Below are 14713 nucleotides of genomic sequence, written 5' to 3' on the forward strand. Positions count from 1 at the left end.
TGGCAACCCATTTTGTACTTAGGTGAGACAAACACAGACTCTTGTCTCCCTCTTCCATGGCTGACAATAAGGGGATGGAGGGGTAGGAAGAGAACTCTAGCTGGCCACTCTGTTCATAGGAAAGAGGTTTTCCTAAAGCTACTTTTTAGGTCTTCCTTTCAGTGTTGGAGGCACCATATTTTTGTCTCTTTCCTAAACTCAACACCCCTTACACCAAACAAAAATATGTGCCCTATTTGCCAAGGAGCCTAGAAAGTGTTCTTGTGGTCTCTGTCTCACTGCTGTCCCAAAGAGATTGGGCAGTGGGAAGGCAGTCTAACGGGGAAGTGTTTTCCCTTGAGTAATGAAAATACCTTCTGGAGTTTGCATTTTCTGACTTCATCACAACATTAGCTCCAGCAATGACAGTTGTAACTCGTGCTGACAGTACTGGACATATAAAAAAGAGCTTTTGGAGTTCACCAATTATTAAAAGGTACCTAGTGAGTGCCCAGAACTACCTGCATCAACAAAATGTGAATAGTCCATTCACACTTGCAGGGATAAATCAGACCATGGGCAAAATACCTGTCAGGGTTTCAAAAGACAAGAGAAAGTAAGATGATAAGTCAGTGCAATCATTAGCATAACAGCTTTATATACATATACGTATATAAAAATAATTAATACATGGTGTAAATGTTTATGAAAGTATGTAGGTTACCCAGAGGATAAAAGAAAGGAGATGCAAGAACAAGAGCTCAGTGAAATAAAAGTGTGCAGTTCAGCTTTGGTCCAGTTGGTCTGGAGGCTGGGGATGCAGGAGGGGTGACCAGAGCTGGCACAAAGCAAGCACTATCTGCAGGAAAGACATGACCTTCCACTGGAGAGGAATTGAGAGAGAGAAAGCAGACAGCTGACATGTTTTGATGATGTCTCAGCTGACATAAAACGAGAGTTTGCTTTTGGTTTTGGTTTTGCAAGGTAATGGTTAATGGGCAATAACATGGAATGCTGAATGTTTGGCACAATGTTGCATGTGTCATGACCTTCCTGCCAGAGATCTTTGTTCACATGTGTTTCTTTTATTTCATGGTCCTCAGGAGCAACATCTGTAATCTGAGTCCCTTTTTGTCCTCTGCTGCACTTCATGCTGGTCATTAAATAGTTAACCTGCACTGCCTTTCAGGAGTCCCATCTCCCTTCTGCCAGGATCAATGATAAAATTCTGACTGTGAAAGTGAGGGAGCCCTTGGGCCAGATGGATATTTGGTAGCAAAACATTTGAAAGACTCTTTCTGCAATAAAGAGCTACATGAAGTACTTGCTCTAAAGACAAGCACCAATCTCTTGTCTCCATGGTATTTGTAATCAATATTATATTACAGGTTGATTAAATACCAAGATATTAGAGCAGTGAATCTCAAAGTGTATTTCTGACTTTTCTTTGTTTCTCAAAAACAACTGTAGCAATTGTTTAGAGAAATGTTGACAATACCAGAAAACAACAAAATTAAAATAGCATCATAATCAATATCTCTGAACATGCAATCTTGGCAAGGGGGAAACACTCATCATTGGATCAGTACCTGGCAGATGCTGTAGGTGGGCAAGAATATTACAACTTCATGGCCTAGATGTCTGGCCCATTTACCCTGTGCAAGTAGACAGTATAACATGGAATAATTTCTACACATAGCTTCTTAGACTAGTATCCAATGTGTGCATAAAAGGTGGATGCCACTCAAAAGGTGATTACAACCCTGGGAAGCCAAACAGAATGGTTTAAATCTGTTGTCTTCACAGCTGCATAACAAAGGATATGTCTGGTGTGCATTTGACACTGGAACACAAAAATGGGTAAGCAAGAGAATGAAGGCCACGTGAAGAGCCACGGCTAACTGAGCCATAACTCACAGCAGGAGCAGGTGCCTTGGCCCTCTTGTCTCTGGATTACATTTTTCTCTTTAGGCTTTTGTCTTTGGCAATAGACATTAGGTTGGTGTCTGAACACAAATGATAAAGTCTGGGAGCAGTGTGAGAAGGAGGAGGCGGAGAGAATCTGGCTCTGTACTCTAACAGTTAAAAAAAGCTGGGCCATCAAAATGCCCAGCAGTGGCAAAAAAAAAAGATTCACCTGCCCCTATTTTTCATTCTGACAGGTACACCTTGGTATGTGGGGGATAAAAGTACATGAAGCAGTAACAGGCTGACGAATGCTCTCTCTGTGAGCTCCCAGAAAACAAACTTAGGGGAATGCTATGTCAGAGACCAAGCCAGTCAGACCCACACCGTCTCCTTAGGTTCCTACAGCAGCTTACTCACTTTTCATTTACCAGAGCTCTTTTATTCAGTTCTCTTTTCAGTGTCTTTTTTCCAAAGTTAAGGTTTGTTCTTTGGGGGCATTTTTGGGTTTATTTTATTAGAGGAGGTTTGAGAGTATGTTTGTTCTAATAAGCTGGAGCTGTAACTGGGAAATGGGTTAAGCTTGCTTCCAATTATGATAATTGACATGAAATACCCAATTGCACTCTGAGAGAGAGAGAAATAAGTTCCCCAGCTGAGCTGTAGAAGAGAGCAGCTTTGTCTAACAAAGAAGGTAGAAGCAGATGTTTAGAAAAACATGTAAAAGCAATCAGGAGGGGATTTATACATTTGGTTATTAATTAAGATGCATGCATGAGCAGCCATCCAGCCCAAGTTCTGAGTTAAGAAAGGCAAAATCCCAACAAGGGGTACAAGGAGAGCTGTATTTAGGAGGTTCCTGGGGTTTTAATTTTTTTGTTTGACTGGGGGGGAGGGGGGGTGTTGGCTTGGGGTTTTTTATTTTTTGTTTGTTTCTTTCTTTCTTCTGTAAAGGAGAAACCGCCTCAAAGGTTTTTGAAAGTTTCAGATTAGCATGTCCCCTTGCATACAGTCCTGACTCTGTTCTCTTGATCACGCTAAGTTTGTTTCTCTTTCGCTTAAATAAAGTAGGATATGATGATATGGTCCTATCAGGCCATGATTGTCTCCACAGATAGTAAAAATATAAATGGTTTTGTGCGCTCTGTGGTTTGCCAAGGTTAAAAAATGTGTAATGAGTATTAGAGCAATTAGAAATAGTGAGTTACTGAGGAGTTCTGACGATGCTCATGTTTGCTTCTGTGTGGGGAATAAAGGAAGTGGAATCAGCCTTCTGATTGGAGGGACAGAGGTACTTGAGGATCTGATGTGGAGATAGACAGCTGCTGAAAAATTTAGTTGTAGCAGTAAGTTTGGAGAAAAGAAAATGCAGAGAGTGGGTATTTGCTAGTAACTGTCTGTACTATAATCAGGGAAAGATCTAACAGTGTTGGCAAGAAAGAGGAAGAGCTTCGAAGATTTTGGATAGACTATGTTTCTATTTTTTTAATTTAAATTTGTGCCTTATCCAACAAACTCAAATTTCATTTGCAGCGTCAAAAGGGATGTTATCTGAGACTAAGATTGGAAGAACCAACACTGAATTCACTTGGCTGCTCATTTAAGTGATCATTCCTGCAATTTTTATGCAAGTATTACAGCATCTTAAATGTTTGCTCTTTTCTTTGGTTCTCTTGTTTGAGCTGTCCTGGAAATTCATAGAAACACAGAATAGCTTGGGTTGGAAGGGATCTTAAAGATCATCTAGTTCCAGCTCCCCTTCCATGGGCAGGGGGGACATCTTCCACTGGACCAGGTTGCTCAGAGCCCCATTGAACCTGTCCTGGAACACTTCCAGAGATGGGGCATCACAATGTCTCTGGGTAACCTGTTCCAGTGCCTCACCAACCCCACAGTAAAGAATTTCTTCCTAATATCTAATCCAAACGTACTTTCTTTCAGTTTGAAACCATTCCTCCTTGTCCTATCACTACCTGTTCTTATAAAAAATCCTTTTCCATCTTTCTTGTCAGCTCCCTTCAGGTACTGGAAGGCAGCAATTAGGTCATGTCTTCTCTGCTCCAGGCTGAACAATCCCAATTCTCTCAGCCTTTCCTTCCAGGAGAGGAAGCCCATCCCTCTGGTCATCTTGGTATCCCTTCTCTCTAAACTTGCTCCAACAGCTCCATGTCCTTCCTGTGCTGGGGACCCCAGAGCTGGATGCAGCACTCCAGGTGAGGTCTCACAAGACTGGAGATGAGGGGCAGAGGAGGGGGAGACAAACTCAACAAGAACTTAAAAAAAACCCCAAAAACGTTTTTTGCTTTAATGGCTTGTGTAGCTGACTTATCTCTGTGGTGACTTTGGTAGTATTAATGAAATGCTTATTTGCAGGGGGTTGTGGTTGGTGTGTTGCTTTTTGTGGGGGGGAGTAATTTTGCATCGATAAACCTGGTAAATTAATGTTGGAAAACCAAATACATTTTCTGGCTGAAATGCTACCCTTTAGCTGACTTTTCTTTATGATTGAAGTGCTCTTTGATATAGTAAATCAAATAAGAAGACAAGAAATATGACAGATTCCTCTATCACATAAATAAAAGTGGTTCTGCTTTCAGAGCCTCAGCACACGTGGAGGGTTGCAGAGTCTGGAGCACCTTTCACCAGGTGGACATCCAGGATTTCTTCTCCTGCTACTGCCATTGTTTAGAAGACAAAAAGCTCATTCTGATGTTTTGTGAAATCCTGTAGGGCTGCTCTGATGCACGAAGTGACAGAGCCGAGAGATGGGGTCACTGCAGCCTCTCTGTGCTTGCACCTGCAAGTGTGTGTGTGTCCCCAGGGAAGGGTGTGGGGGCAGTAGATACATCCCCCATGTGCAGGGCAGTGCTCAGTTTCTCTGACTCGGGGTTCAGATGATGAGGTAAATAAAAACCGTGTAGACTTATGTATTTATATCCTTGTGATCTCCTATTGTTTTTAAAAGCTGGGGTTTTTTGGCTGTTCATACAGAGGTTTTCTTCTGGAGGTCCACCAAAGATTGCAGGTGGATATTTGGGCTAATTTCTCATCAGTTACAGAACTTCCTCAGTCCTTTCAAAAACCCCATATGGGTTTCAGCGTTAAACTGTTTGTGATTCATTCTAATGCTTTTAATGAAGTATTACTTTGCTGTGACCTTTCTCACTCTTTTCTTTATCCTTGTTCTTTAAATATGATGGAATTTCTGGAGATACAGACAGCTCTTTTATTAAGGAAGTATTAAATTGAAGAATTTTCCCTGGAGGTTTTTCTCCTTATGTAAAAAGATACTGCAAATGACATTTGGATTCTCCATAAGTGCGATGAGACTAAATTATTTTTTGATTCTCATATGATGAAAGACAAATAACTGAACAGTGCTATTATAAATTATGTGATCTTTATATGCTTAAAGAAAGGCATTCTGCATGCTTTACCTTGACAAAGCTTCTGCTGCCTTCCTGGGGAACCTTGGCTTGTGATCATAGACTAATATCCTCCTCATAGTAAGCATCACTAAATGGTGCCTTCTGGAATTACACCAGTCTAAGGAGGCCTCAATGATCACAGAACAGTGATCCTACTGCCTTTACAGAATGGTGCAAGCCAGACACTTAAGAATGGAATTTCAAAGACTGAGTCAATTTAGCCCTTTGTCTCAAAGGGATTGGAGAATCTTTTCAAAGGTTTATCTTTATGATAGTGTTGTAAATCCATAACATAGATTGAGAGAATTAGAAAAAAAAAAACAAGTTAGAAAAAACAATTTATTAAGTAATATCATATAAATAACTTGTTACAAAAATCAATTTGCAAAAAGGCAAATTCACTCTGTCTGTGAGAAATTGTTGTTCAAATTGGTTTCTCATCAAATCCTTAAATTTTATTTCCCCCTGCCCCGAACCCCCCAAAAAGAAGCCAGTACAGTGAACAGGAAATAGAAGGGAGAGAGTGCACACTTTCCATCTGACAAAAATGAATTGCCCATCCACGCTGCAGAAGAGATGATCATTCCAGCATGGGTCCCTTTGCAACACAGGGAAGTTCTAGGTGTAAGCCTCTTGGGTGACAAAATTGTCACCCACAAATGTCCCTCTCTGCTGAGCAATGACCAGATCCATCCAATGCTGAGGCTTCTTTGGCACAACCAGGGGATGACATCATGAGAGACTGTGTGGCTGGAGTATGCCAGCAAGTAAATCTTCCCAGGTGGAGGCATCATTTTCAATTTATGCTTGGGAGTATTTTTAATTAAAAAAAAAATCAATACCAAAAGCATTTATTTTAAAGGGTTTAAAAAATCACAAATCACAATAGGAGTTTGCCAGATCGATTTCGCTCAGTAACACAGTTAAGATGCACATAGCATTTATTATAAGGCCTTTCTTTTAAGTTTAATTTTTCAGAGCAATGAAAGTAATCACAGAATTAAAACAGTACAGTGATTCTGAAGAGTTTTTTGTGTCAAAATCCAGAACAATTTTGTGTTCGCAGTGTTCTTTCTTTGTTGTCTTCACCTGAATGCTTAATAATTCTATAAGTTTGTATCTTTAATAAACACTAAAGTAATAGATCATAGAAAACTAAAAGCTTATAGAAAGTGTCTCCAAGTATATTTACATAAATAGTGCAGTCTCATAGGAAAAGTCAAAAGCCCATGGGAATGGAAAGGATTTCTCTATATGCTGAACTTATGCCTTATTTGTCGAATCGACTTTGTAGTAGGAGAAATTTAAACATAGCAGCTCCTTTTTTATTTGTTTCTTTTTTTTCTTTTTTTTCAAATTTATTTTTAAAGAAAGCAAAAGATGCATGAAGAAAAAAAAGATAAGGGCAGGTTCTGTAAAAACTCCTTTGAAATACAGTAACTCTAAACACAAGATGACAGTTTTGTGGCTTTTGAGTGCCACAGGCCTGCCTTGCCTATGACTGATTACCTCCCCTCACCCCCCACGCAATTCACCTCTCTTCTTCTTAAAATGCTCAGTTCTCTGACACTTGTACTTCCTGTAACCCCAGCCACAGCTTTTGGATACCTACCATTGAATTTTATGAACTGTTCAGGAAACTGTTTAGTGTATGACAAACACAGGTCTGGGCTCAACAGTGTAATATTGCAAAATGATGGGCAGGATCGAGATGATTGTTTCAGCTGGCTTAAATAAAACTGCTGAGGGCAGAGACTGGTATTAAAGGATTGTGTTGGTGTTCTGTGTTTTTCTCTCTTCCTGGGGCAATGCATGAGTCTGTAGACATTAAATATGCTTTTGTTTCTCTTTAAGAATGGAAATGATCTCTGAGAAAAGAACTCTTTCTAAAGACTGAATTGAAAGCAAAAAATATTGCGGCTTTGACATTTACTGGACGAGGCTGCTGTTTCACAGGTGTAGATGGGTCAGAAAAATCCTGCCCTTCACAGCTTATGACATAGCTCATACTCACTGGAAGTAGCACAATGACTGTTACTTTGTCAGCTCTCATTTGATGAGGAAGCTCAGACTGCAGAGTTAATTGAAATGCAAATAGGCAGGGGGATGGCAGCATCCATTTGGGACAGTGGTCTTCTGAACCACTTCAATACTACTCATAGCCAAAGGAAACATGGAGAGACCTTTCTAACAGACAGGGGTGCTTGCAGAGAGTTACCTGCTCAGAACCACTGTGAGGAATTCTCTCTGCAAAAAACCACCAAGACAATTATGCTGCAGAAATTTACTTGCTTTCCTTCTGAAAGATCTACATGGAAATTGCCTGGATTCAAGCTGCTTGGTCAAAAAAGATGCCTTTCTCCCTATCCATGTAGATCTCCCTCTGGTGTGCCAGGAAATCTGAACGTGTTAGCAGTCCACTGTTGGTTCTGCTCAACTAGATAACTCTGGTTTTGAAACATGGCCAGCTTCCAGTGTTCATTATTTCCCTTCCTTTTAGTCATACTGTACATATGTAGACACACATTTCTAGAGCCATTTCTCTCTGCTATACTTTTTCATGACTGTTCTGGTTTTTATGATACTGCAGATGTTCAGTTTTTTGGTCTTGCGGGATTATTTTTTGTTTTGTTTTCATAACAGGGAAATGGAAAAGTTGTAACTTGTAATGTAGACTGCTACTTCCTAAAGTGGGTTATTTCAAGGTTGCCTCTTCCATTCACATTTAACAGTGACAAAACACCCATCCATAGAATGAAGTAAGGCCAGAAAAATATATCTGTTTCTTAGGAAAAATTTAGAAAATATTGGTACAGGTGACATGTTCTTCTACTATGTATCTTTTCCAGCCCTTTATTAACAGAAATAACTGAAAAATACAGACAATTTGGTTTTCTCATGGTTAGACACAACTCCATCTATGTCAGGTTTGGGAACACATCTCAGTCCCGTGATACTGCTGGCAGAGCCTTGTGCAGAGCTCTCTGCAAGTCTTTGCCTCAGCTCTCTTCCAAGCACCTGTCTACATGGAGGTGTCCTGGCACAGCTGCACTGGAGGCATGGGCTGCCACATCTCCCCATACTGGTGCTGCTGTGGGATGGAACTGGGTTTAACCTGAAGTAGTTCACCTGGGGTAAAAAACCTCCAGCAAACACAAAGCAAAAACAACTCCCCACCAGTTTTCTGGGGTAAAGTGACTTCTGTTGGGAGTTGAGATGAAATAGTTACTGTAGAAACCTTATTCCATTTCAAGTGTAGAAATGTTACTGTTCTGCAGCAGCATGGCTGGCATGGACTCCCAGGTCCCTGTTTCATGTTGACTCCACAGAATTCCTTGGCATCTTTTAATATGTTTCCTGTTGTTAGGCCAGATGCTTTCCCAAATTAAAACCCAACTGCATTTTTATCTCTCTACCTGGCTTAGCTAAACTGCCTAATAATATTTCTTCTTCTGAAAAAGGCGTGGTTGTAAGAAGAGCAGGCTTAAAACAGCCTTGAAAGCCACTTCATAGCCCATAGTCCAACACTTGTTTATCTACAAATGACAATTGTAGCACTGTGTGAAAGCATTGTTAAATACTCATTTCTATCATCTAGCACGCCATCATGCAACAAAGTGCAAAGAAATACTACTGCAAAGGTTTGTATTCACTGCAATATGGCACTTTCAATACTTAATATGCAGTAATAATTTTATAAATTGCACTTTGTGGTACTGCCAAGCAAGAAGAACAGAAAGAATTGAACTCTCCTTGCTGTGTGAGAGGTGCTAAATGTGTTTAATTTGCAGGAAAAAATAGACCTTAAAATGCATAAATGATAATTTGGATGCAAGGTTGCCTCAAATTTTCTTAGAAGAATGCATTTGCTATTCAGGCACCATATTTGTGGTGACATAACATAGTTTTATATATATAATGTATTTACATAACAGGCACGAGTAGCCACTCTCTATTATTTACTGTGTCACTCAATGGACAACATAAAACCATCTTTGAATTAAAAGGAAAAAAACCCAAGCCAACCCAAAACTTGTGTCTGGACTGCTACTAACAATCACTAAATCAGACACAATCACTGTACAAACATAGGAAAATAGTTACAAGGAGTTCAGTGATCCTCCTGTCTCGTTACCCCACCCCAAGAAGTGACTAATGCAGGCTGACTTGCAGGGGGCCCAGCCCCTTCAGGGCACCAGGGCTGTCTTCAGCCAAGTGCCACTGATTCCCTCTTCCCAGTGAGCTGGGGGTGGCTCGCAGGGCCAAATACCTGCATGGCTTCACTGCCACCTCTGTTTCCTACGGGCTTAAGGAGGGGAAGGGACAGCTCACTGGCTCACATCGGGCATCCAGCTGGATTCTGAGCTTGAGGCTATTTGCTGGAGGCAACCCCAGAGTGCAGGGTGAGAGAGGCCTGTGTTAGGAAGTCACTGGGAGAGCCCCTGGAGGGATATGCTGGCCCCACTGACTGTGTGAGGGGAGCAGCCTGAAGTGAGGGACCTGTGGCAGGTGGTGCTGAGCATCTGCTGCTCCTCCACATATCTGAAATCCAGATGGTCTCTCCTGTCTGCCAGAGCCAGCTTTGGACAGATTGCTTCCTAGAAGTTCTGATTTCAAGGAAGCCATGAAGAGCTAGGCTTTTATCATCTTAAATTACTTAGGGGCCCTCACGAGGACATAATAAAGCTCTAACCATGCCATTGCCATTACGATGGGTGCAACAGCTCAGCCCCCCACTAAGTGATGGAGTTGGGAACCACACTCTGTTCAACTTAAACACTCTGAGAGGCCTCCAACAGGGATGCCGAGGGCTCTGGACCCTTGGAAACCCTGGGCTCCTCTGCTCTGGAAGCATCCAATCTATAATGCTGGGCATCTGCAAGCCAGTAGCTTCTGTGCCCTACACCTACAGGCGTGCAGTGCTCCTCCCTGTGAATGAGTCCTTTCCTGCCCAGCCAGGGCCACAGCATGGCTGGCTCATCCTCTTCCCTCTGAGCTGGTCCACAAAACCTAAAATTCTGTCATTGTGGTTGTAAAAGTCTGATATCTGGGACTCTTACAGCTCTCTTTAACTCACTAGGAGTAATGAATTCCAGGGACTAATTTTTAATTCCTCTTAGTTTTCTGTTCATTAACTTTTATCTCTCTTTATTTCTGGAGTAAATTGGAGCTGTTTAATTTTCAAAATGATTTACTTAAAATTTGGGGGAGGAGGAAAATAGATCCATTCCTGTAATGCTGCTACTAAATACTGTTTCATGAAATAAATGAGAATAGTTACACGTGAGGTATTTAAAAAAAAAAAAAAATCCTTCTCTCCTTGGCACAGTCCCATGGGCTGGTTCCCTACTTTGGGACACAGGGTGGCATTTAACTCCTGGAACTGGATATGCCCCATGGCAGTCTCTTAGGGTTTCCTCCAGATAGCCTCTCCTAGATGGCTGGATTTGAAGAGCAGCCACTACGTTTGACAAACCGACTGAAATACTGAGTGGTGTGCAAGCTATAAAGAAAACTGTTTTGGCCCAAGATTATGGCATTTTCCCCCACTCCACGCCTGGACAAAAATTACTTAGCTTGGCAAAGCAGATAAACACACACAGAGAAACTTGTGGTTAAAATTTTAACATTTGGTGAAATCTTTAACAACCCTGGCTGAGTAGTTTATTTTAAAAAATGAGTGATAATTATAAACCCTACTTTTCAAGCTGCTGGAACGACCATTAATTCTCACTTATTTGTTCATTCAGGACTTGAGTCTGGAAGAAAAAAAAAGGAAAAAACTACCCGAAAGCATGGAAAGTTACTTCCTCTGGCAGACTGCCAGTGTTTTCCATTTCTAAAGCATTTTCCAAATGACTTATATAGTTCTTGCAACATCCTGATGAGGTAGGCATTATTTCCCATTTTATAGATAGCAAAACTGGGCAGAGAGTCAGTTAGGAATCCACCCTGGACATCCAGGCAGGGAAGGTCAGGACAAAAAAAACCACTTTCCTCCTCAGCAGTTGCTCCTTTTGCCCCAGAGGGTGGCAGTCACCTTTAGGCCACTCCTCCCCACCTGCACATGAGAACAGGCAGGAGTAGCTGGATATGAACACCCTGACGCCAAGCTCCCCAGGACAGTGGCCATCACTGATGTGCAGGTGGGGGCTGACTGAGGAAGTGCAAACAAAAGCACAGTTATGATCTGTTCCTTCCTCCAAGTCATGACCTATTCTGGAGCTGCATTTGATGACTTTCCCTGTATCGCAAAGCAAGCCTGTGTTAGAACTGGGAAACCATCTAAGAATTAGGTATTGGGGCTACTGACCACACACACGTGCATACACACACATCTCTCCAGCGATGCTAGGTCCAACGAATATATACACAGCAGTCAATGAACTATATATATGTGTGTGTTAGTATGATTCAGCGCAATGGGGCAATGGTGAGTTCTAGAGAAACACTCAGGTTTAAATGACCATTAAGCCTCTCTACCCTCCTCATGAGTAAAATGTGTGTTTGATGTTCTTTTCTCAGCTTACTCTACTCGTATAATAAACCTTCATTCCATCACCACTACTTTTGACTATAATACATAGGGTAAACTAGGGTACCTCATTACATTGGGATGTGCAATACACAGTCGACAGAGCAGTCGTCTGAGCTGAATAGTCTGAATACAAGTAAAAAGCAAGTGAGCTTAAACAGTAATATACTCCAATTTACAATATAAGCAGAACAAGTAAAAATATTGCTCCCCATCTGATCTTTTTTATCCCTCCACTACTGCTGTGCCTGTAAGATTGGCTTGGTAAACTGGATGCACTCAAAAAAATAAGGATTTTGCCTCTTGGAAGCTCATAAAATGATACTAGAAAAAGTTTTCTGATGGCTAACCCACACAGACTGCAGTCATTAGACAATTCAAATGGATAAAATAGAGAACCCTTTCACACAGCTGTGGAGAAACAGAAAGAAATAGCCACTTCACATATCCCAGCGCTGTTTCTGGGAATGAGGAAGAGAAAAAAAAAAAGAGAAAGAAAAAAAAAAGACAACATATTAAGAGTCTTTGTCACTGTCCATGGAGCCATACATATCTGCCAGCTTTTTAAACCGAGGTCCCCAGTCACTGAGGTAATCGTAGTCCTGATCTCCGTCCGTAGTCACCGACTCCAAGGAGCTGAGGGACTCGGCCACAGAACCATTACCTTCGTACGCGTAGGTTGCTAACGAGTCATACGGGGGTGCTGTTGGATCTGTATCATTTTCCTTTAGCCGCTGGTTAATGAAATCTCTGACATCCGTGTTATCCCGCGCTGTTGCAGTCCGCCGTGGCATAAAAAGTGTTTCCGGCACAATGTCTCTGCGTAATTTATTGTCATCTATGGCTTCGGGATTCCTCAGCGTGCCAATATCAAACGCCTGCGTGTCTTCCTCTCCACCACCTTCATCGTTGTAACTGACAATGTTGTCTCTGATGTCTTCTTTGGAAATTATCAAAGGCTCTTTTTTCCGCTGCCGTCTCAGTGCTGCAAACAGCACCACGGTAACTACAAACAAAAACAACAGCGAAAGAGAAAGGGAAAGCAGGTTAACCCCCAGCTCCACTAACGCCCAGAAGAAATGCTGCGCCTCTGCTTGAATTTGAAGTTTCAGAGGATGTTTTGCAAAACTGAAGATGTGCATGTCAGATTTTCAGGCTGCGCTTGCTGTGCCTGTGAGTTCCTTGGGAGATGAAATGGCATGGATGCACAGAAGAAAGGGGATGTCAAGCCTGCAGGAAGCCAAGCAGAATGTCTTCTTGCCAGTAGGCACTTTGTTACCCAGAGCCATACAGTAATTCTGTCACCTTGAGAGCAGAACTAGTTTAATGAGAGTTAGGAAGGAAGAACCACCTTCTCCACAATAAATAACACCAGATGTTATTTAGGTTGAACCCCTTGGACAATATGCAACTTCTGCCATGGACAAGGATGGTATCTACTGAGCTTAGCAAAGTTGAATTTCAAGATAACTAAATCTATCCTCTTCTGGGAAAAAAGCTTGGAATATGGAGTGGATTTTCAGCTAGCACAAAGTCTGAGTTTTATTAACTTCCCTGGAATGCTTTTACAATGTACATCACCTTAAAAAGTACACAAATTAAATCATGGGCTGATGAGTTATGATAAAGTTATTTTTTATTCTGACAAAGGCAGATTTCTAAAACATATTTTATGTCCTTTGTTTTAAAGTGTGCATGTTCATACACATATTTTTCATTTATTTGGAGGGGAGGAGCTCTTTCCATGACTCCAATCCGAATTTTAATATTTTTACTCAATAATGATTCTCATTACTGATGGAAAAGTGGACACAGAGGGAGGAAAGGGATATGGACAACACTTTCCTACAGAAGCTAATTTCAGATTTCTTAGCTGAATACTACATTAAGATGTAAATGGCTGAATATCGACAAATGAACAGCAACAAGGAACAGGGATGTATTTCTGCTGTCATTATTGCTTTGGTAGTCTGAAGTCTGCAATGCCCAGCATTTCAGCTCTGCCGTGCAAACTCCAAGGAAAGACACATCTTGCTGTCTTTACGGTTTTTTCATAGCAAAGCAAAGCAGAAATGCCTAAACTCATTGATGTGAGATGATAAGGTGGATCAAAATGATCTTTCATGTCAGCTTTGTTTCTAAAATGGCGTGTGAGTCAAAGCACAGTAACTGTTAAAGAACTTTTTTTCAGTCCCTTCCTCCGTTGTAACCTTTTAAGGCCAATGGCAAGGACTAAGGGTGTCCCCAACACAAAACTTTATTCCATTGAACCTGATCATTCTTAACTTCCTTTGACAGACAAATTCTGGTGGGCTTTTTTCTTTCGGTCAGGGGGGTGGTTGGGTTTTTTTGTTTGTTTGTTCGTTTTGGTTCAGTTTTTTGGGGGTTTTTTGTTTGATTTGGTTGGTTGTTTTTTTAATAATGAGTTCCCCTGCGGGATTGCTTAGAGCAAAATACTGTCTGTAGCTGTGCCCAGGTACCTTGTAGGTTGACTATGGAAGGTCACCAAGAAGACAGGATAAAGTAGGAAAATGCTGTGTCTTACCACAGGAATACTGCGAATAAGGAAGAACATCTGTCAATATGAGCTGAAAGGAAATAGATAGTGAAGTTGAAGAATTAGGAGAGGTGGTTCAGACGGCATTAGAATCTCAGCCTAATGATGAGGATTTACTTATGGTGTCACAGAAGGGTCCTAATCTGAGCGATGCTTCTTCGTGCTGCTGTGCAAAAATGCAGTAAGAGACAATTGTCTTCCTCAAGATCAAAAAGCTGTGGTGCTGTGTGGAAGGACTGGTGAAAGGTGTGTATGAAAGAAGAGAGGTAGCTGGAGAACATTTTGGAGAACTTGAAAAACCCAGTGTCA

General features: G+C 41.4%; 1 protein-coding gene across 4 annotated transcripts in view; it reads right to left on the bottom strand.

Annotated features, from left to right (window-relative positions):
* Positions 1-6147: 6147 nt before the first annotated feature.
* The window catches only part of LOC116447765 (cadherin-6), a 103852-nt gene continuing 95286 nt past the window's right edge, over positions 6148-14713 (bottom strand). For all 4 annotated transcript variants that reach the window (XM_032117292.1, XM_032117311.1, XM_032117321.1 and 1 more), the window contains exon 12: positions 6148-12853. In XM_032117292.1, coding sequence (XP_031973183.1) covers positions 12363-12853 — 491 coding nt within the window. In that variant the 3' untranslated portion in view covers positions 6148-12362. The remainder of the gene's footprint in view (positions 12854-14713) is intronic.

The sequence above is a fragment of the Corvus moneduloides genome, chromosome 1 (assembly GCF_009650955.1).
Source record: "Corvus moneduloides isolate bCorMon1 chromosome 1, bCorMon1.pri, whole genome shotgun sequence".
Classification (NCBI taxonomy): Eukaryota; Metazoa; Chordata; class Aves; order Passeriformes; family Corvidae; genus Corvus; species Corvus moneduloides.